Below are 26,185 nucleotides of genomic sequence, written 5' to 3'. Positions count from 1 at the left end.
TTTTGGTCAATGACATGAGACAAAGTATATGTGAACTGCTGTATGAAAAGTGAATTTACTCTGTAAATCTTCACCCAAATCCTAATAAAAAAAAAAAAAAAAAAGAACTGATGGTACTAAAGGAAGAAGTCCAAACTGCACTGAAGGAATTGTCAAAAAATAAGGCTCCAGGAATTGACAGAATACCCAATGAGATGTTTCTACAATAAAGGGGAGGTTAGCACAAATGATCAAGGCAGTGGAAAGCACAGCGAGGAGTCAAAGGCAATAAAAGTTAATACTATTACATATATAATCCTACAATAACAGTAATAACAATTATCCATGAGTGGACACATAGACACTCAAGATGAACATGGGTGCAGAAGCAAATGGGACTACCCCCATTAATATATGTAGGTTTGACAGAGGATATCTTTATGTATTTACACATACTGCAAATATACCCATGAGTGTAGTACAGCATACAGGGGGCAAAGTTATGAAAACTTCTTAGCCATAACTGCACACCTTGAAGGAATGGGTTGGTGGGCATGGGGCTCAGGATGACAATCTCAGGGAACGCTAAAGGTAACTGGCATAACATAGTCCACAAAGACAATGTTCTACATCCTACTTTGATGAACAGTGACTGAAGTCTTAAAAGCTTGTGAGCAGCCATCTAAGCTACAACTATTGGTCTCTCCATGGCTGGAGCAAACAAGAGTGAAGAAAATCAAAGACACAAGGAAACAATTAGTTGAATGGACTAATGGACCACATGAACCCCAGCATCCATGATCCTGAGACCAGAAAAACTAGATGGCGCCTGGATGCCGCTGCTGGCCTCTCTGAAAGAGATGAAAATAGGAGGCCCCAGGTAGAGTAGGGGAACATGTAGAACAAAACTCAAAATCATAAAAAAGACCACGCTTACTGCAAATTGGCTGCAAAGGACCTCTTTCAAGTGCTGAAGAGTAAAGATATGTCCTTGAGGACTAATGTGCGCCTGACACAAGCCATGGTACTTTCAGTCATCTCATATGCATGTGAGAGCTGGACAATGAATAAGGAAGACAGAAGAAGAGTTGATGCTTTTGAGCTGTGGTGTTGAGGGAAGAATGTTGAAAGTACCGTGAACTGCTAAAAGAACTAACAGGTCTATCCTGGAGGAAGTGCAGACAGAATGCTCCTTGGAGGCAAGAATGGCAAGACTTCATCTCACATACTTTGGTCATGTTGTCAGAAGGGACCACTCCCTGGAGAAAGATGTCATGCTTGATAAGGTGGAGGGTTGAGGAAAGAGGGGAAGGCCCTCAACAAAGTGGATTGACATGGTGGTGGTGGCAAAGGGTTCAAGTGTAGCAAAAATCATGGAGCTGGCTCAGGACTGGGCGGCATTTCGTTCTGCCATGCATAGGGTTGCTATGAGTCGGAGACGACTTCATGGCACTTAACAACAACAACAACTGGTCTGATGAAGACTGATGGAACCCCCGAGACTATAGCCCTAAGATACCCTTCAAGCTGAGAACTGAACTTAACCTCCATGACTCAACTTTCAGCCAAGTTATGTTGTTCTTATGTGCCATCAATTCGGACCCAAATCATAGTGACCCCCTCCTTGGGTCTCTAAGGCAGTATCTCTACAGAAGTAGATTGCCCAACCTTCATTCTGTGGAGTGGCTGGTGGGTTTGAACTACCAGCCTTCTGGTTAGCAGTCAAGTGCCTTAAACACTACGCTACCAGAGCTCCAGCCAAACTATAGATAGGCCTATATGGTGAACAGTAATACCAGGAGGGTATGCACTCATTAGATCAACTATATGAGATCAAAAGGGCAGGATTTGCCCAGGGAAAGAGCTAGGAAGGCAGAAGGGCATGGGGAGGAGATGAAGGGGTGGGCATAGGAAGGCAGTGGGAAGAATGTGGTTAAAGTGTGGGGATTGCAGTGAATGTCACAAAACAGAATGTGTACGGATTATACAAAGGAAAGCCAATTTGCCCTGCAAACTTTGACCAAAATACAAATTTAAAAAAAAGTCCAGATATCCCAGTATATCTTTCAGATTGTCAGCTTTTGTTAATAGAGAGATTTACAGCTCTCAGAAAGGAGTCAGTCAATTATAGTGGTTCTCAAAGTGTGGTCGCCAGACCAGCAGCATCAACATCATGTGGGAGCTTGTTAGAAATGCAAATTCTAAGACTCCATCCTAGACCTACTGAGTCAGAAACTCTGGGGATAGGGCCTAGCGATCTTGTGTTGCAACTGGTGCTTCAGATGATTCTGATGCAGACTAACATTTGAAAACCACTGCTATAAAGACTGGTGGTGGCGTTCTCACCTTCCATGTGGACATCTGGGTTTCATTCCTGGCCAATGCACCTCCTGCGCAACCACCACCTGTGTGTCAGTGGAGGCCTCCGAGTTACTATGATGCTGAACAGGTTTCAGTGGAGCTTCCAAATAAGACAATGAGGAAGAAAAGGCCTGGTGATCTACTTCTGAAAATCCCCAGTGAAAACCTTATGGATCATAGTGATCCCATCTGCAAACGATCGCGAGGATGGCACGGGACCAAGCATTTCATTTCATTGTGCATGGGGCCTCCATGAGTCAGGGATTCAATGACAGCCAAGAACAACATAGTTCCCTAGACCCTGATCTCCTCCTTCAGTTGATCACAGGCCCTGTCCCTCTGTCACTGGTAGACATGATCATTCACCTGAGGAAAGGCCAAATAAGAGGAACCAAAGTGGACAGTAGGGTGAATAGTGGTTTATGCAGGAGCTTTGAGATGGCTCCAAAGCCATCTGACCAGAAAAAGTCCCTGAACTAGCTGAGTAAGGGGGAAAAACTGTGCCAAACTATGGAACATTGAGTCCACAGCTCTCTCTGAACTCCCACAAAACTTCAGTCTGTCTGTCTCCCCCTATCTCTCCCCCTGCACAGATCTTGGGCCTTATCATTGTCCGAAGGCTTCTGGACCTCATCTTCTCCCAGCATGATCTGGCCTGGATTGACAGTGTCCTCCCAGAGAAGGAGAAAAAGGAGACTGACAAGAAGAAGAAGAGAAAGAAGGGGACCCATGAGGACAGTGATGAGGAGGTGGGAAGAATGTGAGGCCTGGGCAGAGGGAGAGATCAAGAGACCTTCCCTCCACTGCTGTCAGGGCCAGGAAGCGGGTGGCTCTTCAGGTGTCCTGCAACACTCTGGGGCCCAGTCCAGGTTGAGCTGAAATTTCTGCTTATCCTCAGTCTAGGGTGCTCAGAGCTCACTTGTTCATGTGAATATCCTCAGGGTGAGCCAGAGTGAAGAGCACCCCTCCCTGGAAAAATGTGGCTGTGCTCACTTGTCCCATTACTGGGAGCTATCAACAGCAGTGCAGGTCCCTGAGAGAATCAGACAAAGGATTAGGGTCCATCATTGAAAGGAAGTTAGGACTAACCTCCAGAGAATGGAGGTGTCAAGGAGGAGTCTGACGGAGACTCTTGAGAGGGCACACACTAGACCCCTTGTTGACAGGCAGGTTTGCCTGGCCAACTCCAAGGGCATAGTAGAGAAAGGTGGGGGAGAGGTATGGCTCTACAGAAAGGAAAGTGACTGTATTCCTCAGATGGTTGGGACCACCTGGTTGCCCTATCTACCCCTCTCTTAGCCCAGGCTTCCTCCTTACCCATGCCCCAAACATGCAGGACTAAACAGACAAGGAACTGGGGCATAAATTATAGTAAACCACAAAATGTTAGGCTGAAAGAGTTTCTGGTTCAAGTGCTCATTACACATGAGACTGTACCTCAAAAGGGAAATGACATAGAGCTAAATGTCTAAGAGGGAATAGTTCCCAACTTTGAACCTGATGATGGTCTCCCAGTATACTAAGCTCTCTGTGCCATCTCCTTATACCATGTCTGGCTCCCTTTCTCCCAATTTGATCCAAACCCCATTCCCTGCATCCACCTTACCCTGTTCTACTGAAAGCTCTTCACAGGCGAAGGCAAATCCTTGCTGATGAAAGGGTGACAAATGAACCACCTCTCTGATGGCAGTGATCTGCCAAACCCTCCCTAGTCCTTGATTACTGTCTTCTTCTAGGAAAGAAAAGTCCTATAATTTACTCACATGTTTTTTGGTAGATGATTTACAAAGGTAGGTTCTAGAGAAAGAAAAGAAAAACAAAAAATTGAGTCAAATTGCCTTTTAAAGACATATTTATCCTTCCATTGATTCATTCAATAAACATTTGAGTGGCTACCATGTGCCAGAAACTATTCCAAGGTTGGAAAAAAGCATCTCTGGATTATATGATATATTCAATGGAAAAATAGAATTCAATTTTCACTTTATTTTATATATCAACAATAGCTATTGCCTGAGGTTCATTACTGTGACAGATCTGTCTGTCTGATGAGTAACATTCCTGGGAGAATTATCTTCCATCCTACCAATTGCCTAGGCAGTGGATTAACTGTCCGCGTTTCCCCACAATGGGGCCCAGAGTATTTGTAGCCCTGTTTAATAGGACCCCTGGTGGTGCAGTGGTTAAGTGTTTGGCTGCTAACTGAAAGTCAGTGGTTCAAACCCACCAACCACTCTGCAGGAGAAAGATTCAGCCTTGGAAACCTATAAGGCAGTTCTACTCTGTCCTATAGGGTCGCTATGAGTTGTAATCGACTCAACAGCAATGGGTTTGGTTTTTTTGCTTTAACTGTTTAGCCTGGATGTGAAGAGGATGGTGGTTTGCCTACTGTGGATGCATGTATTTTCCTTCTTGGAAAGAAAGCCACAGCTGTTGTATTGGTGGTGTTTATCAGCTTTTCCCACTGTTTCTCTCCAGCCCCAGTTCCCTCCTCCCTCAGTTATAAAGATTCCCATGGAGAGTGTCCAATCAGATCCCCAAAATGGTATTCACTGCATTGCCAGTAAGTAAAAACACATGGTATCTCTCCCTTCCTAGTTTTTACTAATCCTCCAACACTTCTTCTGGAGGAACTTCCATCTTTTAACTCATGGGGGTTTAATGGTCTTGGATGCTAGAGAACTCCTGTGCTAGGCAGAGTTCAAAGAGAACTGGGCTTTGAGAACAAGCACTGGGACTCCAATCAGATGGAAACCCCAAATCAAACCCTGCAGACACTAATGATCAATCTTCACTTGAGGCCAAACACTTATTCTCTCCATTTGCTCTCTTGGATTAGTTTCACACCAAGTCAACCCAAACATGGCCCACTGAACCAGCTCATATTCTCCAATGGTTGTTGAAATGATTGGGAGCTCAAATTAGGGTCAGGTTGTCCCCATTAGACAACCAGCTCACATGTGGATTACAAATTAATCAGAATTGAAGGTCCCAGTGTTTGGGTTCTGATTCTGCATAAGCCAAAGCACATTTCATCTGCTGAAAGGAAAGCTGGCGGGGAGGGTCAGACATTGCTTATGAAGATCCTGGGAGATTGTTTCTGTCCCTCTCAGGCTCAGCTCCCTAGTATCATCAAGGCACATCCTGGCCTGGGAGGATTTGGAAAGATCCCAGCCTAGATCACCACCCCAGTGCTCTAAATATAGGGCTTGCCACTTTCCTCAAAGCCCCAGATTAGGGTTGAGCAGCCAGGGGCACTCATCAGCACCCAGAAGGGCCTTTGAAGGACTTTTTATCCCCACTCACCATCCTAGCAACCTCTTATTTTTGAGTTTCTCACTCTCCTTCCCCAATTCCCATTTGTATACTTCTGTCATTCTTTCTCACTCTTCCTTGGTCCTCCCCACACCTCAAACCCACATAACCTGGCCAAAAGCCCTCTGGATAAAGAGATCATTGAACCAGAAGCCACCCAAGTTACACAGTTTTATTTTCTGTATCAACAATAGCTATTGCCTGAGGTTCATTTCCAAATGACTTATTACTGTGACAGATCTGTCTGTCAGATGAGTAACATTCCTGGGAGAGTTCTCGTCCATCCTACCCATTGCGTAGGCAGTGGATTAATGCCAGCACACCTCTTATTTAGTTTTAGCCACAAGGTTGGAGAATAGAAGAAATGGGTGGAATGGGGGCACTGGAGAAATAGGTTGTTCTCTGTTATAGTCCCCATACCTGCGTCCCATCTGACATGTTAATTTTCCTGGCAGGAAAAAGATCTTCCAGTTGGAGTTACTCACTCTGATTCTTCCTTCAGTGACTCAGAACTTGATCGAAGGTAAAAGCCAGTAGGTATACTCCTTAGGTGTTAGATAAGAGACAAAACAACAGCCAAGAAGGCTGAAGGGACTAGGATTTCCCAGACTAGCCAATGTCTTGGTAAAAGGCCTTTAGTGGTCCACCACTTGGAGACAAATCCTGACAGATCTGATTATTGGTGTCAGGTAACAAATTTGCCCTCTTACTGACATAAGTTACAACACAAAACGTTGTTCAATATTGACAATGAAATTATTACAAAATATTAGGTAGAACAGTAATTTAAAATACTGAGGAAGAATAAACAACCTAGACATGATTTAAGTATATATTAGTAGAAGCCAGGATGAAGTAATTCTGAGGATCAAAAGACCAGGTACTCTAATACTCTAAGGAATAAAGTAACAGCATGGGTAATTAGCAAAGGTCAGAAAGATTACCAAACAAGCTCTGGTGTTGTAGTGGTTAAGGCATCTGACTGCTAACCAAAAGGTCAGTGGTTCAAAACCATCAGCTTCTCTATGGAAGAAAGATGAGGCAGTCTGCATCCATAAAGATTTATAGCTATGAGGCAGAATAGACTCAATAGCAGCGAGTTTGGTTTTTTTGAGAAAGGTTACCAAGGAAAACCAATATCAAAGATGAAATGGAGATAGGAACTAGACTAACAATCTAGAAAGGACTCAAGGCTCAGGTTCCAGGAGCCCCATGCCAACAGTGAGATCCCTTGGTTTTCAATGAAGAGCCACTCATGCAAAAAGTGAGTTCACTAGTTTACACACAGAGGCTCAAAAACAAAAAAAGAGGAATTAGAGGCAAGACGGTCTTTGCCTCAGTCATTGCTAGGGAAGACGGTAGAGGCACTACCACTCCTACTCCCTTCAAATGGATAGGAATCCCTCAGTACTAGATAAAACAGTAAAAGCAAAGCTATTTCACATCTGGAGGCAGGTCAATCTCCAGACTTAAAGGGCACTCATGCAAGACCTTTTAGGAAACATATAAGGGATCCTCTGAATTATAAGTCAAAGCTATTACCACAATGTCAGGATGAGAAGACAAATGTTTCATCAGTACAATCATTCCTCAGCAGCGGGCCTGTGGTGGTTACGTTTGTGTGTCAACTTGGCTGGGCCTGGTTGAGTGGCTGGGCAGCTGAATGTAGTTATTCTCTATGGTGAGATTGGTAATTAACTCCATGGTGGAATCTACCGGAGCAGCTGAGTAGCTGCTTTGGGTATGTGGTCTGCTTCCCATGTATAAGAAACAGCTTTGAGAATGGTCTCTAGCTTATGGCACCTTGAACCCTGCATGTAGCTGTGTCTGTTGATCAGCAACCTGCCATGCTCTGCTGACCTTGGGACTTTCAATGGACTTGAATGAATGGCCTGTCATGTGGTTTGGTAACATTGGTTCTGTGCCTTTTTACTTGTCAACCTTGGGCTTGTCAGCTTCAGCAGCCAGCAGCTGTCTGAGTGAAGAAAAGCCTCTGGCTTCAGTGGGCTGGGAACAGGAGGCAGAGCTGAAGCCCAAGGCTGAGGGGCTTTCACCCAGCCCCTAGAGGCTGGCACTTTGAACTCGGACTTAAAGCCTCCAAATTGTAAGAATAAACTCCTGTTTGTTAAGGCCATCCCATTTGTGGTATACTCTTGTCAGAGCAGCCCTAGGGAACCAGAACAGGGCCCAAGGATGATCTAGTCCCCACCCATACCACCTACCTTCACCTTCCACTTCCATAGTCAGGGGCCCCTAATTGTAAGCTCTTTACATCTAAATGTGTTAGGAGAAAAGCAGTCTGTCTATTTTGATTTATCATCATTTAAAAATAACTTGCACTAAATGAAATCTCTAATTGCCCCAATTTCAGGCAATGGAGAACTTGGATTAGGAGAAGGCCTTTTGAAGAAATCTCTTAAATCACAGAAAGCCAGTCTAAGGTCAGAAATGCAGACATTTGACATTTGGAGATGGCATCTCCCAGCTACACTGGTGTTTTACTGAACTTATGAAAATAGAGGAAAGCAAAGACGGCTAAATAGTAAGAATCCGTTTCAGTGAAGAGAAAGGCTCAGAAATACAATCTATTTTATCAAAGTCTAAGCATCAATTATCTACCAGACAGGATGCTTAATCCCTGATATAAAAAGGCAGGCAAGTAAACAGATACAGCAAGCACCTTGTGCCAAGAACAATAATGGGACAACAGAATGGGCTAGGGGAGCGATTAGCCTTACCTAAAAAATCTAGGAAAATTCCAGAAGCAAATTTTAACCTGAGCAAAGCTTGGGAGGATAAATAGGAATCTGCCAGATGTAGAGAGTGGGAAAAAGTAAACAAGGAAGAGCATTTAGGGTAATGGAAACAACCTTGATATAACATTGAAAACACATACAAACATACACACACAGAACAAGGAGTGCATAGAATACTGTGAGGGGTAGGGAGTAGTTAACGTTCAGTCAGACTGGATGTAAGCAGGAGTATAAACACAGAAGGCCTTGACCTCACCTTCTGAGGATATTGGATTCTACTCTGAGAGTGGGGAACTATGGAAAAATAAAAGCAGAGTCCCAATCAGATTTGTGATTTAGAAAGTTTACTTTGGCAACAACTAAAAGAAAAGGTAGAAACCAGGTGAGACAAGTTCAATTACTGTGGCTGAAGTCAAGCAGAGGGTGCTGCTGGCTTCCGTGATGTGTTAAGAGTTTATAAGCACAGACAGAACTATTTGCATTAGAGAGCTATTCTGAGGCTAGTGTGAAAATGCAAAATACTAGGCAAATCCCTTCCCTTCTCCTTCCTTCCTTTTCTCCCTCAGCATCACCTTGCACTTCAAAATTTCCTGTCCAGCTTCACCTGCTTTCAACTACTCACGAAGCCCAGTCTTCATGATGCCCCAGGTGAAGATAGAGATGGAGTCAGACTATGACTTCACGGACATGGAGGTGGATAAATATCGAAGAGAAGCTGATGGCGAGACCACTCTGTAGGAAGACACAGTTTCTCCCATTTGGTGGACAGAGTGAGGGCTTGGCTTAGTCTTAATTATGAGAGTCTGGGTCAAAACCCTTAACTGCTCTATGCTGTTTCTTTATTCATCAGAGGGAATCAGTCTCCTTGATAGAAAGCTGGAGATTTGTGGATGAAAATTACCACGTAGATGCAACGCTCTCCTCTTCGTAGTTAGTAACTGAAACTTTGTAGTTAATAACTGAAAGCTGAATGCTCTACCTTACTTTAAAATGCACCTTTTAATAATTTAAAAGGCAATCCATCATAGATATTATAACCTTTCTTTTGAAACAAATAAAAAATACACTTGCCTCCCAAAACCATTGCTAAGATAAAGAGGCAATAGTTGATTTTTATTTGAAACAAATACCAGGTAAGATTTCTCTTAAAGATTAGATTTAAAAGTAACTCAGATGGTCTTAAATGAACTACTGAATACTTCAATAGGCCATGGTTGGAAAATTGGTTTTGCTATTTTACACATTAAGAAATGCCAAAAAGCTCCAATATTTTCTTCCCATCCCATTCAGTTTTCTGAGGGTTGTATGAAAAGTCTGAACCATCTGCATTATGGGCCTTGCTCTGGTGCAGAAGTGTGATTGGGTCAGATTGAAAAGCCAGCTCCAAAGTCTGTTAATGAACGAACAAACACATCTGAGTGGATAAATGCTTTTACAATGAAATAGGTTTTGATAAAGTGAAATCTCAAAACACATGTTAAAGCAACAAATGATCTTTTAAATTAGAACCACTGGTTTTTCTTTCACGTCCGAACCAAATTTTTGTAATGCATTTCAGTAGGTCTTTCCTGTAAATTTCCAATGGCCTGACTTCCAAAGTCCAAGACCCATTCATAAAAGCATTACATGTTAGGCAGAGCTAATGTCAAATTTTGAAAGACTGTAACTTTGCAATGCCCATTAAACTAGTATCTGAGAGGAATAATTGGATGCAATCTGGGTAGAGTAAGACCAGTGAAAAAAATGAAGCAAATTTTCTCCCCATGAAACTTACTATCAGCCATTTTATCTTCACACCACATCTAACAAACTCCAGTCATGTTTACGTGCCTGACATCTATACATAAAAACAATGCATCTGTCATTTACTTTCTCCAAAACAAGCATGGAGAGTAAGTATCTTGGTTAGTTACTACATTTACTCAAAATGACAAACACAGGTGCTTTTCTTTTTCCTTAAAACAAATGACACTAGATCATAACACATTGAGCATCAGGACAGTTAATGCCTCTGTAATACCTGGAGCATAGTACAGGGCCCAGTCCCTAGAAAGTTCTCCATAAATGCTGGTCAAGTTAAATCTCAGAGCTCCCTTCCAAGGGATACTGCCAAGAGGTAAAGCTATAAAAACCTCTATCATTTCTACTGAAAGCAACAGACTCACTTAGTTGTTCATTAATCCAGAACCACCCCCTCATTTTAGATCTAAGTTCTTTATCTTCATCTGTGCCAATCCTAGGAGAGCTAACAATCTACTCTTAACATTTCAGTTTTAAAACCTGGCTGATTTGGTATAGCACTTTGTCCACATTAAACTGTAGAAATATGGATTCAGGAGTAAATGTGCTTGATTAATCAAACAAGCTGGAAAACTACAATGTTAATTTTTGTTGTTGTAAATTGATCACTGTAATTTTCATCTTCTATGTCATCTGGATTTTGTAAATACATGAACATTTTAATTTCAGTAGCTTTTATCAGGTTGTCATATTGTTACTTCTCCAGGCAATAGGTCAGTAATTTTTTTCCACTTGTAATGTAACCGTAATTCAATAAAACTTAATCCTATCTGTTCATCTTGCGTCATGTTTAATAATTTAGGTAAATCAGCAGGCATGGCTTACAGACCTGAGCTATACCTCACTTATAAAAACATCTCCAGCGAACTATCAAAAGAAAGCCAGCTGGCAGAGGAACAAAGAGGAAGCAGGGCAACTTCCAATTGTTCTCTCTCTTGCCTCAAGCTGCCTAGAGCAAGAGCGGCCTCTGCTTTCATGAAAGTCCAAATACACAGCCTGGCTGAGAATACACTACCTTCTTACCCCAGCCTCAACACATGCACAGCAACCACTTCCAATCCAAGCTGTAGAATCAAATTAATGCTTAAAAAATATATAAATATTTAGAGAGAAAGAGAGAGCTTGGCAAGCACATCAAGAAGTCCTTGATAGCAATGTGTCAACTGAGCATATTGTTCAGAAACATTGAGAATAATAGTAACCATTTAAATGAATCTTATAGATGAAGCTCCTGGCACAGCACAACCTGTTGGGACAAAAGTCTAAAAGCACAAGGCTAGTTTCGCCACAGCTCTTTCGACCCATTAGTTCAAAGCTAGGGTTGGCCGTTACCAAATCTAAGAATACCTAGACTGGTTACATTCAGTAAGAAAAATTAACTCAGGTTAAATGACAACTGAGACAGCAGTAGGATGGTGCAATGTTTCAGAAACTCATTCCACATCAGACAGAAGTGTTTTATTAAAAAATAATAATAAAGTAAAAAAAAAAGCTTTAATCAAAGTCTGGTTAGATTCAATTATTAACTCAAGCTCATAAAAAAAAAAAAAACCTTTCAGGAAAGCCAATAGGTACATCAATCAGAGAAAAAGCAAGCAGCTACTGACAATTCTTTGGTGGAAAAATAAGTTGCATACTTACACAAGCTGCCTGTTGATTATCAAGCCCAGCTTTGTATCAGTTTTGTTTTTCAAAAACAGGTTTCAAGATATATCAAGAAACCATATAGATACCTTTTAATAGTACAAAAATTTAACAATGAAGTTTAAAGATATAGCAAAAGCCAAACATGACAACACACATGAATAATTTATAAAATAAGTCTTTCAGTCCTGGAAAACTAAAATGGAAGACCTCACTGAGTAACAATGGACATAAAACAAGAGCTAGTAACAAACAGAAACACCTTAAACACTTTTCAAATAAAATATGATAGCTCAGGAATACTATTAACATGTAGCTTTGCTTCCTTCCGATCCAATTCAATTTTATTTAAACCTGACAATCAATACGTGTATAAATCAGGGTGATTTTTTTATACCCAATTACTATCATTTCTTCCTTTTTATCTTTTTTCCCAATTATATCCAACATTTTTCCTTTGGTTTGACCAGTTGAACTCAACAGGTTTACAACCTTAAGTATCAACTCATTGGAGTAGCACTTGGGAAATCCAATTCTAGAAAAAGCAAATTTTAACAACTGAAGTGGCTTGACAAAAATTAAACATCCATTCTCAATGTGACAATGTCCCCATGTTAATCACTCAGTTAATGGCTGCTCTTGGCTAGATCCTTAGACCCAGCATGACACTGGAGTGCTCCCCTGTGAGGTACTGAAAAGTTATGTGTGCAAACACCACCCATTTAAGCTTTCAATAAATACAAAGCATTACTTTAAACCATTTCATTACAATAAATAAAGAATATTGCATTTCTATTGGCCTGTTTTGCTTCATGAACTGGCTTGGAATGCTGCTGATGACACAGATGACACAACAGTTAATTAGATGCTACTCCAAGCTCTTTAGACTTCAGCACTTCCCGCTCTTCGGGCCTCAGCAGCTTTTTTGCAGCAATGATGGTATTCTTCATTAGCATTGCCACTGTCATGGGACCAACGCCCCCAGGGACTGGAGTGATGTACCCAGCTTTCTTCCTGACTCCTACATACAAACAGGAAAGGTACTCTGCTTTAATTATAGCAAAATAAATGTATTTTAACATATTATGAAAGAAGTATGCAAAGAAAAAGTAAAGACATACATAAGCACCTTTATACCAAAAACCAAACCCACTGCCATCGAGTCGATTCCAACTCAGCAACCCATTGGGTTTCCAAGGTGGTAAATATTTAGAAGTAGAATGCCCAGTCCTCCTTCCACAAGTACCTTTATAATCACACACCAAATAATCTCATCTCCATTACTCAAGAGTAAAGGTTTTGAATACATTAATAAGATAACATGCAAATAATGAGCAGAGTTTTTCAATGAATATTTGTATATCTGAATAACCTATAATTGACCAGCCAGACATACGCTTCCTTCCCATTAAATCCACGTATAAAAAAAATCTCAGTATGTAAACTATGTGGGAGGTATAACTATAGTAATACTGTTCTAACCCAATCTTAAAAGGGAAAATAAATACTTAGATATCTATGCTTAGGTCTGACTACTTTTGGTCTGGCAAGAAAGGGGATTATCAGCATGAAATTCAGATAAACATGGTAACTTAAGAACTGAAAGGAGAAATCTACCAGCATATTCCAAAATTTCAGGAATGTGGCATTTTCCTGGACTGTTCTAACAATCCAGGTCTATAATCTCTCTCCTTTCAATGTGAAAATGAGAAATCTATAACCCTTTTAAGAAGACTCAGTGATTTAGAAAAAATCACTTCCTTAAATTTTCAGACATATAAAAGTCACAAAGCTGTTTCAACTAGGAAACAGGCCTAAAAAAATAAACAAACAACTCCCTGAAAAGATTATACCTGTTCTCTGTAATTTTATCCCAAAAACACCTAAAATAATTCTAAAATGGCTATAATTTAAAATGGAAAGCATCTCTTAAATGGAAAGCATTTTAACTGGTTCTATGATGGAAACAAGTTTAAAAGTCAAAGGAGAAGAAAATGATCCATCTTAAATGTCCATTAAGGGAAGCATTTACTGATTTTATTTTAAATAAAAATAGAATTTACTGATTTAATTTTTTTTAAATTATACCACTTACCTTCAAAATCCACATCTCCAACCAACTTGGGTTTTGCAGTTATGGGATCTTGAACTCTATTTATTCCCACATCAATGACAGCAGCTCCTTCCTTGATCATATCTGCTGTAATCAAATTTGGAATGCCTAGACAGAGGGAGATAGGAACGATTAATTTACTTAGTACTGAAATTCTGATAGTTGCCTAATTTCAATTTCAACAGAGCTGGCAGATTCACTGACATTTTATAAAAAAACCTATTAAAAATAAGACATATTTAAACTTTCTATAGTAAATAGCATGAGAAACAACATTGATCTATCCAGTCTATGGTGATATACTGAAAACCAGTATTCCAACCACAGCTGTATCCCCATCTTTTTAAACAGCTCACTCAGGGTCTCATTCTAGGGGAATGATGAAAGAATAGCAGGGAGGCAGGCAAACTCTCCACTCACAACACATAAGGGGTGCATCCTCACCCTTCTGAGGGGGAAGTCCTTCTGTCACCCTCCCTTGTGTTCTTACCTGCAGCAGACACCACAATATCTGCAAGAATTGTATGTTTCTTCAACTGCTCTTTGGGAGTATATCGATGAGATATTGTAACAGTGGCATCACCTGTGAAGGAAAAACAGGTGTCTTGATTTCTAAATCAAAGGTGGGATTATTTGTTTATTCAGTTACAACACATACACATACCCCTCAAATCTACCTTTTTAAACAGTTCAAAATGTTACCTTTTTTTTTTTTCCTTAGTTGCCTTGACCCTGAGCATGTTAGGTCTCAATTAATCATGCCACTATAGAAATTCAGTATCTTTGAGAGAAATAGCTGATTTAACACTTCTGTCATATTTTCTGGACTAAAACCAAAAAAAAAAAAAAATCCAAACTCACTATCACGGAGTCAGATCCGACTTACAGCACCCCTCCTTGGGTTTCCGAGGCGGTATCACCACAGAAGAAGTACACTGCCCAATCTTCCTTCCAAGGAGTGGCCAGTGGGTTTGAACCACCAGCCTTCTGGTTAGCAGTCAAATGCCTTAGGCCCTATACCACCAGAGCTCACATTTTCTGGACAGAATTCTCATTTTTTTTTTTTAATTAATACTAGACTAAAAAAAAATTTGTTTTTTAATTTTAACCCATTAATCCTAGCTCTATCCTTTGCAGTTATGTGTGATTGAATTTGTTATCTTAGTTAATAGCCTTTCAAGATTTTACCTTTTCTAAGTAAAATACTACCAGAATTACTCAAGGTTTTTTTAAAAAAAAAAACTATGCAAGGTATTATCTAGAAAGGTTTCTGCCATTGTTTCTGATATAACCATGTAAGATCATAATCACATGGGATGACATTGATTTAGAAGGCTTTTTCTCAAACAAAACAGGACTCAACAGCTGCTTAAATATGACACGTTACATTCATAACAATTCAAGTCTTTGCAATAATCTAAGACTTTTTCCTACCAAATGGGAAACTATCTTTGACTAAGAACTGTATCTTAGCTCTAATTATTAAAGTCACAACTGAAAATTTCTAAATGTAAGTCTATCTAGGTCATTACAGATGACTAAAGGAAAATTCTAATTTCTATAAGTATGTTAACACCCAAACTGAAATTTATGAGGCCCACTCATTTCTCAACTAATTTCATTATAAATAAATAATATATTCTCTGGTGCCACTGAGTACAGCTTCTCAGACAAAGACCTGTATCACACAGTTAATACTCAGACCCAGGAAGATCTCACAGGCGGGAGAAAAGGATACATTAGAACAGCAATTCCCTTACCTCCAGGCCGCTCATGTGCCCCATCTGTGTGTAGTAACATCGCAATAGGCATTCCAACATTTTTTGACCTTCCAGCAACAACCACGTTCTTTCCTAGGGTTGGAATTCCTGTGAAAATAATATATACTGGCATTAAAACTAGTGCCAGATTATCTTAGAATGAGCATCTAAGGAAAACGAAGTCAGATGGCTTTCATTCTGACAATGCAGGAAGTCACTAAGTCTATTGTCTCATCAGCCAACTGGAACTATCACTTGCTACACAGACCCTCAAATCAGTTCTGACTGAGATGGCAATCTCAGTGTGTCAGAGCAGCACTGGGCTCCATAGGGTTTTCAAGGCTGTGACCTTTCAGGAGCAGATTGCCAGGCCTTTCTCCCAAGACATCGCTGGGTGGATTTAAACTACCAACTTTTTGGTTACTAGCTTAGCACTGAACAATTTGCACCACCCAGGAACTCCTCTTGCTACATTTTTTAAAAAAAATCAAAAACCCACTGCCATTAGGTTAATTCCAACTCACAGTGACCTTACAAGATAGAGCAGAACTGCCCCATAGAGTTTCCAAGACTGTAAATCTTTACAGTAGCAGAGTGCCTCATCTTTCTCCCATGAAGTGCCTGGAGAGTTAGAACCACTGACCTTTTGGTTAGCAGCTGAATACTTTACCCATTGTGCAACCAAGGAGATGCACCCTATAAACTACAAAATGTTACATGAATGTGCTCTATGACCAGTATTAAATTTTACGTTTCCTTCACTGAGGCTGCTAGATTAAATAGCAGAAACAGTCATAGGATACTGCTAAGAGTGGTTACTTCTGGGAGTAGGATTGTTGATGCGGCACAGGAGTTTCCACTCTTTGGGACTGTATGAATTTTTACCATTTTCAAGAATTACTTTTCTAATACTAACACAGCCATACCAGTATGAGGTCTACCTACCTGTTCGCTTAATTATTTCCCACACACCCCATGGGGTAGCGGGTAACATGGAATACTGGTCCAAACACATTCGTCCCACATTAATTACGTGAAAGCCATCAACATCCTTGTCTGGTGAAACAGCATTGCAGACCTTCCTCTCATCGATATGCTCTGAAAAAGAAATCAGAGCATCAGCCTTGAACCACTGTTACGTATTTAGCACTGTCTGACTCCAGCTTTCCTGATTTCTCATGCAAACCCAATCCCCTCCTATTCCTGGCCTCTATGATTTACTTTTCCACCTGCACCAACTGGACTCACTTCGAGCAAAATCAAATGCCGATATCAAAGCCAATATCCTCTGTACAACTGCTTCCCTCCCCTGGCTTTTAAACCAAGATCTCAAGTTAAAATCCAAAGATAACTGGTACTCTGAGCAGGTCTGTCCCATATCTAATCAAACATTCACCTCCCCATTTAAGTCAAATCCTCCAGAAGGGCCAGGTTTTATAAAGTAACAAGCCTTTTTACCCCCACAGAAATAATTTTAAACGGTAGAGCTCAAAACTTACCTGGAAGAGGAAGCTGAACAAGGAGGCCGTCAACATTGTCATCATTGTTTAGTTTATTGATTAAATTCAACAGTTCTTCCTCTGAAATCGAAGCTGGTTTCAAAATTGTTTCACTGCTGATTCCTATTATAAGAAAATTGCAAGATGGAAAGAACTCTTAGGCATTTAATGAGCACTGCTGCTTTGCCTTCCATGCTCCTCTGTCACAGAGGCTGTTCATCATACACAGTCCTGTTGCTGAAAAGCTGAACTGGCTCATGAGGAACCTAAACAAGTAACTTCACAAATGTATACATTAGCGAACACTATGTGAACCCTCTACGTACATGATTCCATGCAGTCCTCATGAACCTCAGTTTACAGACAAGGAGACTGAGTCTCAGAGAGATTGAATAACAAGGCAGCTGCTGACAAAGTCAGAAGATAAACCCACATCTTTTAGGTTCCAAATCCCTGCCTTCCACTATGCCATGCTCCCTCACAATGTCTTAAAGTCAGACATCCAGAGGTATCTAAAGGTTTTTCGATTCCAAGGGCAGAAGATCTCTATCCTTAAGGATAAAGAATGGAGTATTCCAGGAGCCCGATGGCCCAGTGACTCTTAGCCCATCTAAGCCAGGGGTTTCACGTCCCCTTGGAGCAGAAGGGCATTTGGCACTCAGACACTGGCCTCTGTGTAAGTAGGCAGAGGCACATCTGAGCCCACCCACCTCTTGTCTGCAGTCACACAGTAGCGTGTGGCACAGTGAGACCTAGAACACAAACCTTCCACCACCCAGACCTACACAGTCTGCATTAAAAAATCTAACAACTACTTTGTTTAATTTAGTTTTGGTGAAAACATACATAGCAAAACCCACTCCCATTCCACAGTTCCTAAGCATAGTGATTGGTGACAATGGTTACACTCTTTACATTGTGTTAACATTCCCATTATTTCTTTTCTAATTGTTTCACTTCCATTTACTGAATCCCCCTGACCCCTAACCTTTTCATCTATGCTTTGAAATAGCTGTTGACCCTTTGGTCTTATACAGATAATTTTTAACCTTTTTTTAAAAATTTTTTTTAAATGCATTACTCAACAGTGACAGTCTTGACTCTCTGGGCTAACCTGTTTAAAGGTGACTTCAGGGGATAGTTTCAACTCAGTGTTTTAAAATCTCAGGGCCACAGTCTCAGTGACTCTAACAGCCTCAACAGATCCAAACCAAACCAAAACCATTGCTATTGAGTCGATACCCACCCATAGTGACCCTACAGGGCAGAGTAGAACTGGCTCATAGGGTTTCCAAGTCTGTAAATCTTTACAGAAGCAAAGTGCCTCATCTTTCTTCTAGAGGAGCTGGTGGGCTCAAACACCTGAATTCTGGGTTAGAAGCCAAATACTTTAACCACAGCATCACCGTTATAAGTCTAAATTCCTTAAGATTTTGAAGTTCTGTTTCACATTTTTCTCCCTTTTTACCAGGATTCATCTATTGTGCTCCTGATCAGAATGTTTAGCAGTAGGACCTGAGAACTATCTAATTCTGGTATCAAAGTGGAGGAGGCAGTGGTTCATATAGACAACTACTCTTGTAGTCCAGTCTCTGATTCTTGGCTTTCCTTCCTCTTTTTTTGTTACAGACAAGTTAAGACCAGTAGTTGTATCTTAGCAAAAATCCAACTACTTCTGAACTACGTAATTTAACTGGTTTTGGAACCAATCAGTGAAGAAATTGAAAGCCATTTCTCAGAAATCAGAGTCATTTCCTCCAAACCTATGACCAAAGGGTGGTAATTCTGTGCCACATCACTGCTCCTCAAACTTCCCTCTAACGCCCCATTGCCTTAAACTGTAAACGCCCAAACACCTCTGTAAGAGACTCACATTATTGCTCAAGGAAAGGAAATGTAAAATGTGGTCAAGGACGTCTATCAACTGCGAAGACTAAGAACAGAATTTAGCTTGTATTTCAGAAGGCACCAAGAATATCAGCTACATTCCTCTTGTCCTAGTCTATCAGCTTCCTCAACAGATACAGCCTGATTTCTTTATGATAAAGTTTTGAATACAGTTCAATTGCATTAGTCTCCTCTGCTTGTGTTTTCTAATCAGTAAAAAGAATATTATAAAGGAATCTGCCTGAAATAAACCTCAATTTAGCAGCAGTTGAAGTTTGAGAGCACCACATACCCACATCTGCAGCAGCCCTGGTTTTATTGAGGACGTAGGAGTGACTTGCAGGATTCTCGCCAACCAGAACCACGCTCAGGTGTGGCCGTTTGTTGCCGGACGCCACCCACTGTTCCACCTCCTGCCGAACTTCTTGCTTGATCTGCAGGGCAAGTTTTCTTCCAGAAATGACAACAGCTTCATTTCTACAAAAGGCAACAGTCACAAATCCCAACAGCTTGAATTTTTGTCCAAAGCAAACACCAGACTACAAAAAAATTGTTATTAAACAACAAAAATTCAAAGTTTAGATTAAAAGACACGGTGCCTAAACTGAGGGACAACCAAAATATAAAGGACAGATTCAAAGTGGTCAAGTTGTGTCTTGCTACATGATTAGGAGGAGAAAGTTGACTGAAATAGCATCATTAATATGAAGCTCAGAGAGTTAAAAAAAAAAAAAAAATGACAGCTGGTACGTGGCCAAGTTGGGTCTCAAATCCAGATCTGGCCTAGTCCAGAGCTCAGGCTGTTAACCACTATACCATCCTGCCTCCTGATTATTGCCAAATTGATAAGCAAATACATATTTTATATATAAGCTTTTCATTGTTTTAACCTGCATTTCTTCGGCCCCCAGGAGCCCTGGCAGCACAGTAGTTAAGTGCTTGGCTTAGTACTAACTGAAAGTCTGCAGTTCAAACTCACCAACTGCTCTCCAGAGGATGTGGGAGTCTGCTTCTGTACAGCCTTGGAAACCCCATGGGGCAGTTCCACCCTGTTCTACAGGGTCACTATGACTCGGAATGGACTCCGCGGCAAAAGGTTTGGATTTTTTTTTTTTTTTTTGGTTTTTGACATCACCATCACGAAGTTAAACCATTTTTCCTACATGCTTATATGCCATTTTTAGTTCGTATTTTGCACCCAATCATGTTCAAACCAATTCCTAGTCTACTGTCTTTTAATTTTTATGATGCTTTTAAATGTACAAATTCTTTTATATAGTTAAACTAATAATATACTGGGCAGGTCAAACTTCTCCACAGTCCCCTTCAGGGCAAGACTATCTTGGTGAGAATGGAGGGAAGGAGGGGATGAGAGGAGGATCCTTCTCTTAAGTGACAAGTGTGCTTTGCTTCAGAATCCCACTGCCCCCTCCACAGCTGATGTGGACCACGAGTGAGGATTTGGGCAAGGGCAACCAACAATGCAGGTGATACAAAAGCTAAGCCCAATGGGAACAGTATAGTTAGCTGGACTAATAAGAGCTTCTTTCTGAGAGAGTTCAAACTAAAGCCTCAGAGGGCCAGTTAAGGGGAGCCACACACCAAAGACATAAAGAAGCAGAGACAGAGAACAGTCACCTTAATGGGAGACAGTAGCAACGGGCCAGAAAACTGCTGCTGGGGGTGGAGCACTGAGGAAATTCAAACCTCGTTCTGATCTCTGAAAGGATATTTCTTCCCATGAAACATTAATAACCAAACCTGCTGCAATAGAGTCGATTCTGACTCACAGCAACCCCCATTCAGTTTCCAAGGCTGTAAATCGCTTACAGAAGTAGATTGCCTCATCTTCCTCCTATGGAGCAGCTGGTGGGTTTGAACTGCTGATTAGTCAGCAGCCAAATGTCTTTCCCACTACGCCACCAGAGCTCCTTCTTCCCATGAGAACAGCTTATAAAGCTTTTCCAGTGTTCCATGAGGTCCAAATGGAAGAGGTTCCTAGTTTCTTTATTTCCCCACACATCCTTACAATAAGGTGGTCATTACTTAAATTAAGATAAGCATCTGTTCCTTATGCAAAAACATCCCATTGAAAACAAGGCGTTCCCTTTAGGTTTTTGCCCCAGGTGTCACATGAGGACTTTTCCAACCTCCAAGACCAATGAAACATCAATTTCCCCTGATAGCACACATTTAATTCTCAGGGACAATCAAGCTCCTGGGTATTTTGTATGGTCAGATATGGTCAATTCTCAAAACCAGCAGATCAGCTGCCATGGAGTACATTCTCACTCATGGTGACTCCATGTGTGTCAGAGAAGAATCGTGCTCCATAAAGTTTTCAGTGGCTGATTTTTCAGAAGCAGATCACCAGCCTTTCTTCCAAGGCACCTCTAGGTAGACTCAAACTGGCAACTTTTCCTTTAGCAGCCTGTTAACCATTTGTACACTCAGGGACTCCAATTAGTTCTCAAGACCACTGTTAATTAAAATGGAATTTTAAAGCTTTAACAATCAGTTATCAAACCTGCTTTCCATATGCATTATGATTAAATACTTATTTTAAATAAAATCTCAACGTCTTAGACATAATGCATTAATTTCCTATCTAAACTTTATATTAATCTGTATTTGCATTCTGTGAAGTGTCAAGGTCTCATAATTTTATAGCAAACAAAATACTTTCGCCCAGATTTTATGTAATGATACTAGCATGATACAAAATACATAATAGCATTTAATATATCTATTTTCGTAGAGAAACTGTCTTGGAAACCCAAGGAGGGGTTGCTGAGTCAGGATTGACTCGACAGCAGCAAGTTTGTTTTTGGATGGTATATTATTAAGGATTTGAAAACATTTTAGTATTTATAAATCCATTTCAGAATTAGAACTGAAGGAGATGCCATTGAAAGAGCTTTGCTGGTACAATATCCCTGGCAACATTTCTGATCTATCTTAGTACCAGGAAAACCCTCCCCAGGCCAGAAATACATTCCAAACTGTAGAGTGAAAGACTACTTAAAAAAGACATTCATTTGAGCATTGTACTCTTTTAAGAACTATCTATAAGGGACCAAATTGACAACAGCAACTCAAAAGATGATATAGGAAATTTAGGGGACAGTGAATGTTAATGAGGGAAGAACAATTTGGAAAAATAGGGTGAGAACTGTTGCACAACCTGAAGAATGTTAACAATGTCACTGAACTGTACATGTAGAAAATGGTTGAAGAGGTGCGTGTTACACTGTGTACAGTCTTAACAACAAAATTTTTTTTTCAAAAAAAAAAAAAAGATTTAAGTTCTGTTTCACATGGTCATTTATATTGAATGATATAACATATAAAGTGCCAGCCATATATAATTGATAAAAATTAATTGTTTTACTCTCTCAGATTCACATACACACACACTCAGTGAGATAACCTTAGCTGGCACTTCCTTTTGAAGGCAAAATACTTAGATTAAATAGTAGCAGCACATTTGGGCTAGGAAAAAAAAAAAAAAAAAAGAGCTAAGGACACAGGCTTCCAGGAGAACCCAATGTTCTAAGCCCCAATCTTAGCTTCCAAGACAGGTTCTGGATGTTATGCCAATTTGCTTTAAAAAAGAAAAAAAAACCTGTCTAAGAGTAGCAAGAACCAAAAAACAGTGCTACAATGTATTGAAAATCTTTCATAATATTTAGCTCTGTAAAAAGTGAAACAGTGTCTAGGGAATGAGTCATTACCTAACTCCTCTGCCAAGGGGCAGATAAAGTAACTGCCACCCTAATGTTAACAGTAAATGGAGTTTCAGTTCAGTCCCACAGGGAATCCAAAAATTGTAACTCTATTAGCTAACATTTATTTGAGAACTAAATGCTTTCACAGATGGGTTTAAAATTTTTTCCATTAAAATAATGAATCAACAGACTAAAAAGAAGTCGAGAGGATTGTTTTAAAAAAATTCAAAACCAAAACTCAGTAGCATCTTCAGTTTCCTCCTAATTCAATAGCTTACAGTACTATAATTCTCCAAGAAAAATTAATGAGGCATTTTACAATTCATGATAAGTTATTTTGGGAAGAGTTCTAATTACTGTTACCCACTAACTACTGGAACCAGGATTGAGCGAAGAATGACACAAAAGGGGATAATTTTGCCATGAATCAGAACTGACTTGATGGCAACTAGCTGGTATTTTGCTAAGAATTTTACATACGTTATTTTCACAATCACCTTGGAGCTATTATAAAAATCTTGTTATATATAAGGGAGTATCTGAGTGGCACAAACAGATAACATGCTCAGCTGCTAACAAAATGTTGGAGGTTTGAGTCTACCCCAAGGCACCTCAGAAGAAAAGGCTGGTAATCTACTTTCAAAAAATCAGCACTGAAAGCCCTATGAATAACAGGTCTTCTCTGACATCCATGAAGTCGCCATAAGTCGGAGTCAACCAAGTGGCAATTGGTTTGGTTATACAGAAGAGGAAACCAAGAATGGTAGATACAAAATGTAAGCTCAAACCTCTGCCTCCAAAGTTCCTGTTCCTTTTTCTCTGTAGCCCACTGTCTCCTAGACTATACTACTACTATCTCTACAAGAGTTATGTTCCTGAAATTTGCAATATGAAAAAAGAAAACCCACACCAACCAAAAAAAAAAGACTATGTGCAGGTTCCTAGTTTAAAAAAGTGTAATTCTCTTAACATTTATGAAGCCAGCAGTAATCAAAGTAATACAGCCCAGTAACCAGATGTGCAATACAGATAATACGTTTTGCCTTCAGAGATGTGGAAGCCTATTTTTTCATTCAGAAAGCTAAGCCAAAGGTGAACATTTGTTACTGGAGAGTGTGAGCAAGCTGCTTCAGTTTTTCACGTGATTAATTAAAGACTCAATATACATCTCTTTTCAATCATGAAAGCCTATGACTTGACTGGTCCACAGCATATATGGCCAGCACTCAAGAAAGGGGTTGGGGTGAGGAGGAGAAGCGGGTAATGAAAGACTGGGCTGGAAAGGCAAGTCAGGGTCAGCCTAAGAAAAGCCTGAATGCCAAGAACACATCGATCCTCATTCTGTGCGTCAAGAGCAACTTGGATATGTCTCTTATAGCACTTTCACACTGAGTGGAAATTACAAGTCTTATGCTCCTAGACAGGTGCATGAGTTCCACCAATGAAAGAATAACTTTTATTCATCTCTGAATTCCCACAGCCGACCCCAGTGCCTGGCACTCAGTAAGGGTTCGGTAAATGTTTGATGAATAAAGGGACTGCTTAGGAGGCTGGCATTGAAAAGGCTCTGAAGGTTGACAACATAGACAGTGAACATATTTGGGGAGAAAAATCACAGGCACCACCACTACGACCACAGGACTAGCTAACCTAGGTTTAAGAATGAGAGCTTCAGGTCCAGAAACATCAGAAAAAACCTACTGCGTCCCTAATGAAATGCAAATAAGACTTTTCTTTCCTCTTCCTGGATATTTCTCTTCTTAATTTACTCCTCCTGGCACTAACCAGCTCAGCGTGGGGTCTACAGTCAAAGCCCTGGTGACCACAGTACATTTATTCTCTTGGGGGGTGCTAGAAGAGCAGCGCCAGCCACACCCACCTCCTAGAGGTGGAGAGAAGAGCGGGTACCCAGAGAGCAAGCCGGCGCGGGGATTTCATCAGACTGCACCAACGTCCTCCGCCGCTAGGGTCCCGGGAAGGGATAGCGCACTGAAGGCTGCTCATTCAGATCCTTCCCAGCGCTCGCGAAAGCGCTCCTCTGCCTTTTCCCATCACTGCCAAGGGAGGCCAGTAGGCTCTGGCCCGACTCATCACGCGCCACAACCCACCAGCGCCTTCGCTCTGCACCACTGGCCCCGTCCCGCCGGCGGACAGGCTCCAACACAGCGGGACGCCCCGACCCTGAGGGAGACTGCCTCCCGGAAAGTCGGGTTCATGGTATCAGCCCACTGCGATAAGCCAGCGTCCAAGCTGTGCTCAGCTGCCACGTTGCCCCGTCACACTCATCCCTCTCGCGGCTGAGACTCTCAAGAATGCCCCTTGGACACCCTCGGGCAACCCCCGCCTTCCGTTCTCACCGGCTTTCCGCACTGGTTCAGTTCCCCAACCCTCTTACCGTACTACCGAGAGGTGGAGGGAGCAATGGTGGGGACTGCAGCTCTGCGCGGGCCGGAGTAGCCGGGCAACAAATGTAGCCACTAAGGAACGTGCGGCCATGGCCGGTGCCGGTGCCCGCGCCGGGAGAGAAGCGCGCGCGCGAGTCGCGAGGTTATACCGCGGCCGCGTGGCGGGCACCGCCTCCTACCAACACTCATTGGTCTCTGCTCAACTCCACTTGCTGTCTGTTGGGCCTGGTATAACTGAAGCAGCCAATCGGTTGTCTTCAATAAACGTAAGCGAAATATCAAAAGCCTTGCTTATGATTGGAACAAGAAAAGCCAGGAGCGAAGCCCTGGAAGGCTTGAAAAACCTCAGTACCCTACCGTGATTGGCGGAGGAAGGCAAGCCCCTGCCTGACGCATCTAGAGTCTCGGAAGCCCAACTAACATCGGTGAGATTTCGTTCATTCATTGATTGAACAAATATCGAGCGCCTCTTCTGTGCTAGAAACTGCCCGGCACTGTAAAAGGTGGAATAAAAAGACAGGCAACTAGAATACCAACTAATAAATGTAGAGGAATGACGAAGTTAGAAAATCACCATTTTGCAAAATCATACTAAAAATCGATTCAGGCAAGAATTATCAATGGATGTCAAAATAACTGGGTGAAAGTTTGATAAAGAACAGGGTATTTGCACATATTGTTGTTATGTGCCGTCGAGTCGGACCAGACTCATAGCGACCCCTCTTTGGGTTTCCGTGGCGGTATCGCTACAGAAGTAGATTGTCCAACCTTCCTACCGAGGAGTGGCTGGTGAGTTTGAACCACAGCCTTCTGGTTAGCAGTCAAGTGCCTTAGGCACTACGCTATCAGAGTTCCTATTTGCACATAAGGTTGTGCTCACTGCCTTGGAGTCGATTTCGACTCATAGCAACCCCTCCTTGGGTTTCCGAGGCTTAGTA

At 41.2% G+C, this 26,185-nt stretch overlaps 2 protein-coding genes across 2 annotated transcripts in view; one reads left to right on the top strand and one right to left on the bottom strand.

Moving 5' to 3' along the window:
• SLC4A5 (solute carrier family 4 member 5) overlaps nucleotides 1-6,145 on the top strand; it is a 128,597-nt gene extending 122,452 nt beyond the window's left edge. The window contains exons 23-25 of the mRNA XM_007952627.1: nucleotides 2,934-3,089; nucleotides 4,819-4,903; nucleotides 6,111-6,145. Of these exons, the coding sequence (XP_007950818.1) occupies nucleotides 2,934-3,089; nucleotides 4,819-4,903; nucleotides 6,111-6,145 (276 nt within the window). The remainder of the gene's footprint in view (nucleotides 1-2,933; nucleotides 3,090-4,818; nucleotides 4,904-6,110) is intronic.
• A 6,567-nt stretch (nucleotides 6,146-12,712) lies between these two features.
• On the bottom strand, nucleotides 12,713-25,338 carry MTHFD2 (methylenetetrahydrofolate dehydrogenase (NADP+ dependent) 2, methenyltetrahydrofolate cyclohydrolase). Its single transcript, XM_007952626.2, has 8 exons — nucleotides 25,238-25,338; nucleotides 19,407-19,591; nucleotides 17,228-17,350; nucleotides 16,674-16,826; nucleotides 15,729-15,836; nucleotides 14,459-14,551; nucleotides 13,951-14,076; nucleotides 12,713-12,876 (listed from the first exon to the last, which is right to left on the bottom strand). The coding sequence occupies exons 1-8, from the start codon at nucleotides 25,336-25,338 to the stop codon at nucleotides 12,713-12,715; spliced, it is 1,053 nt and encodes a 350-aa protein (XP_007950817.1).
• Between the last annotated feature and the right edge of the window lie 847 nt (nucleotides 25,339-26,185).

The sequence above is a fragment of the Orycteropus afer genome, unplaced genomic scaffold (genome assembly GCF_000298275.1).
Source record: "Orycteropus afer afer isolate SDZICR_OR568_19922 unplaced genomic scaffold, OryAfe1.0 scaffold00354, whole genome shotgun sequence".
In the NCBI taxonomy this organism is placed as follows: domain Eukaryota; kingdom Metazoa; phylum Chordata; class Mammalia; order Tubulidentata; family Orycteropodidae; genus Orycteropus; species Orycteropus afer.
This window is presented reverse-complemented; position numbering and strand designations above follow the sequence as displayed.

Bases quoted from the DNA above. Each gene is read 5' to 3' on its own strand.
- MTHFD2 (XM_007952626.2), bottom strand. From the start codon at position 25,338: ATGGCCGCACGTTCCTTAGTGGCTACATTTGTTGCCCGGCTACTCCGG. The intron at 15,837-16,673 runs GTAGGTAGACCT...TTATTTTCACAG, and splicing joins GGAAATAATTAAGCGAACAG to GAATTCCAACCCTAGGAAAG. The intron at 12,877-13,950 runs GTAAGTGGTATA...GTTTGTATGTAG, and splicing joins TGGAGATGTGGATTTTGAAG to GAGTCAGGAAGAAAGCTGGG.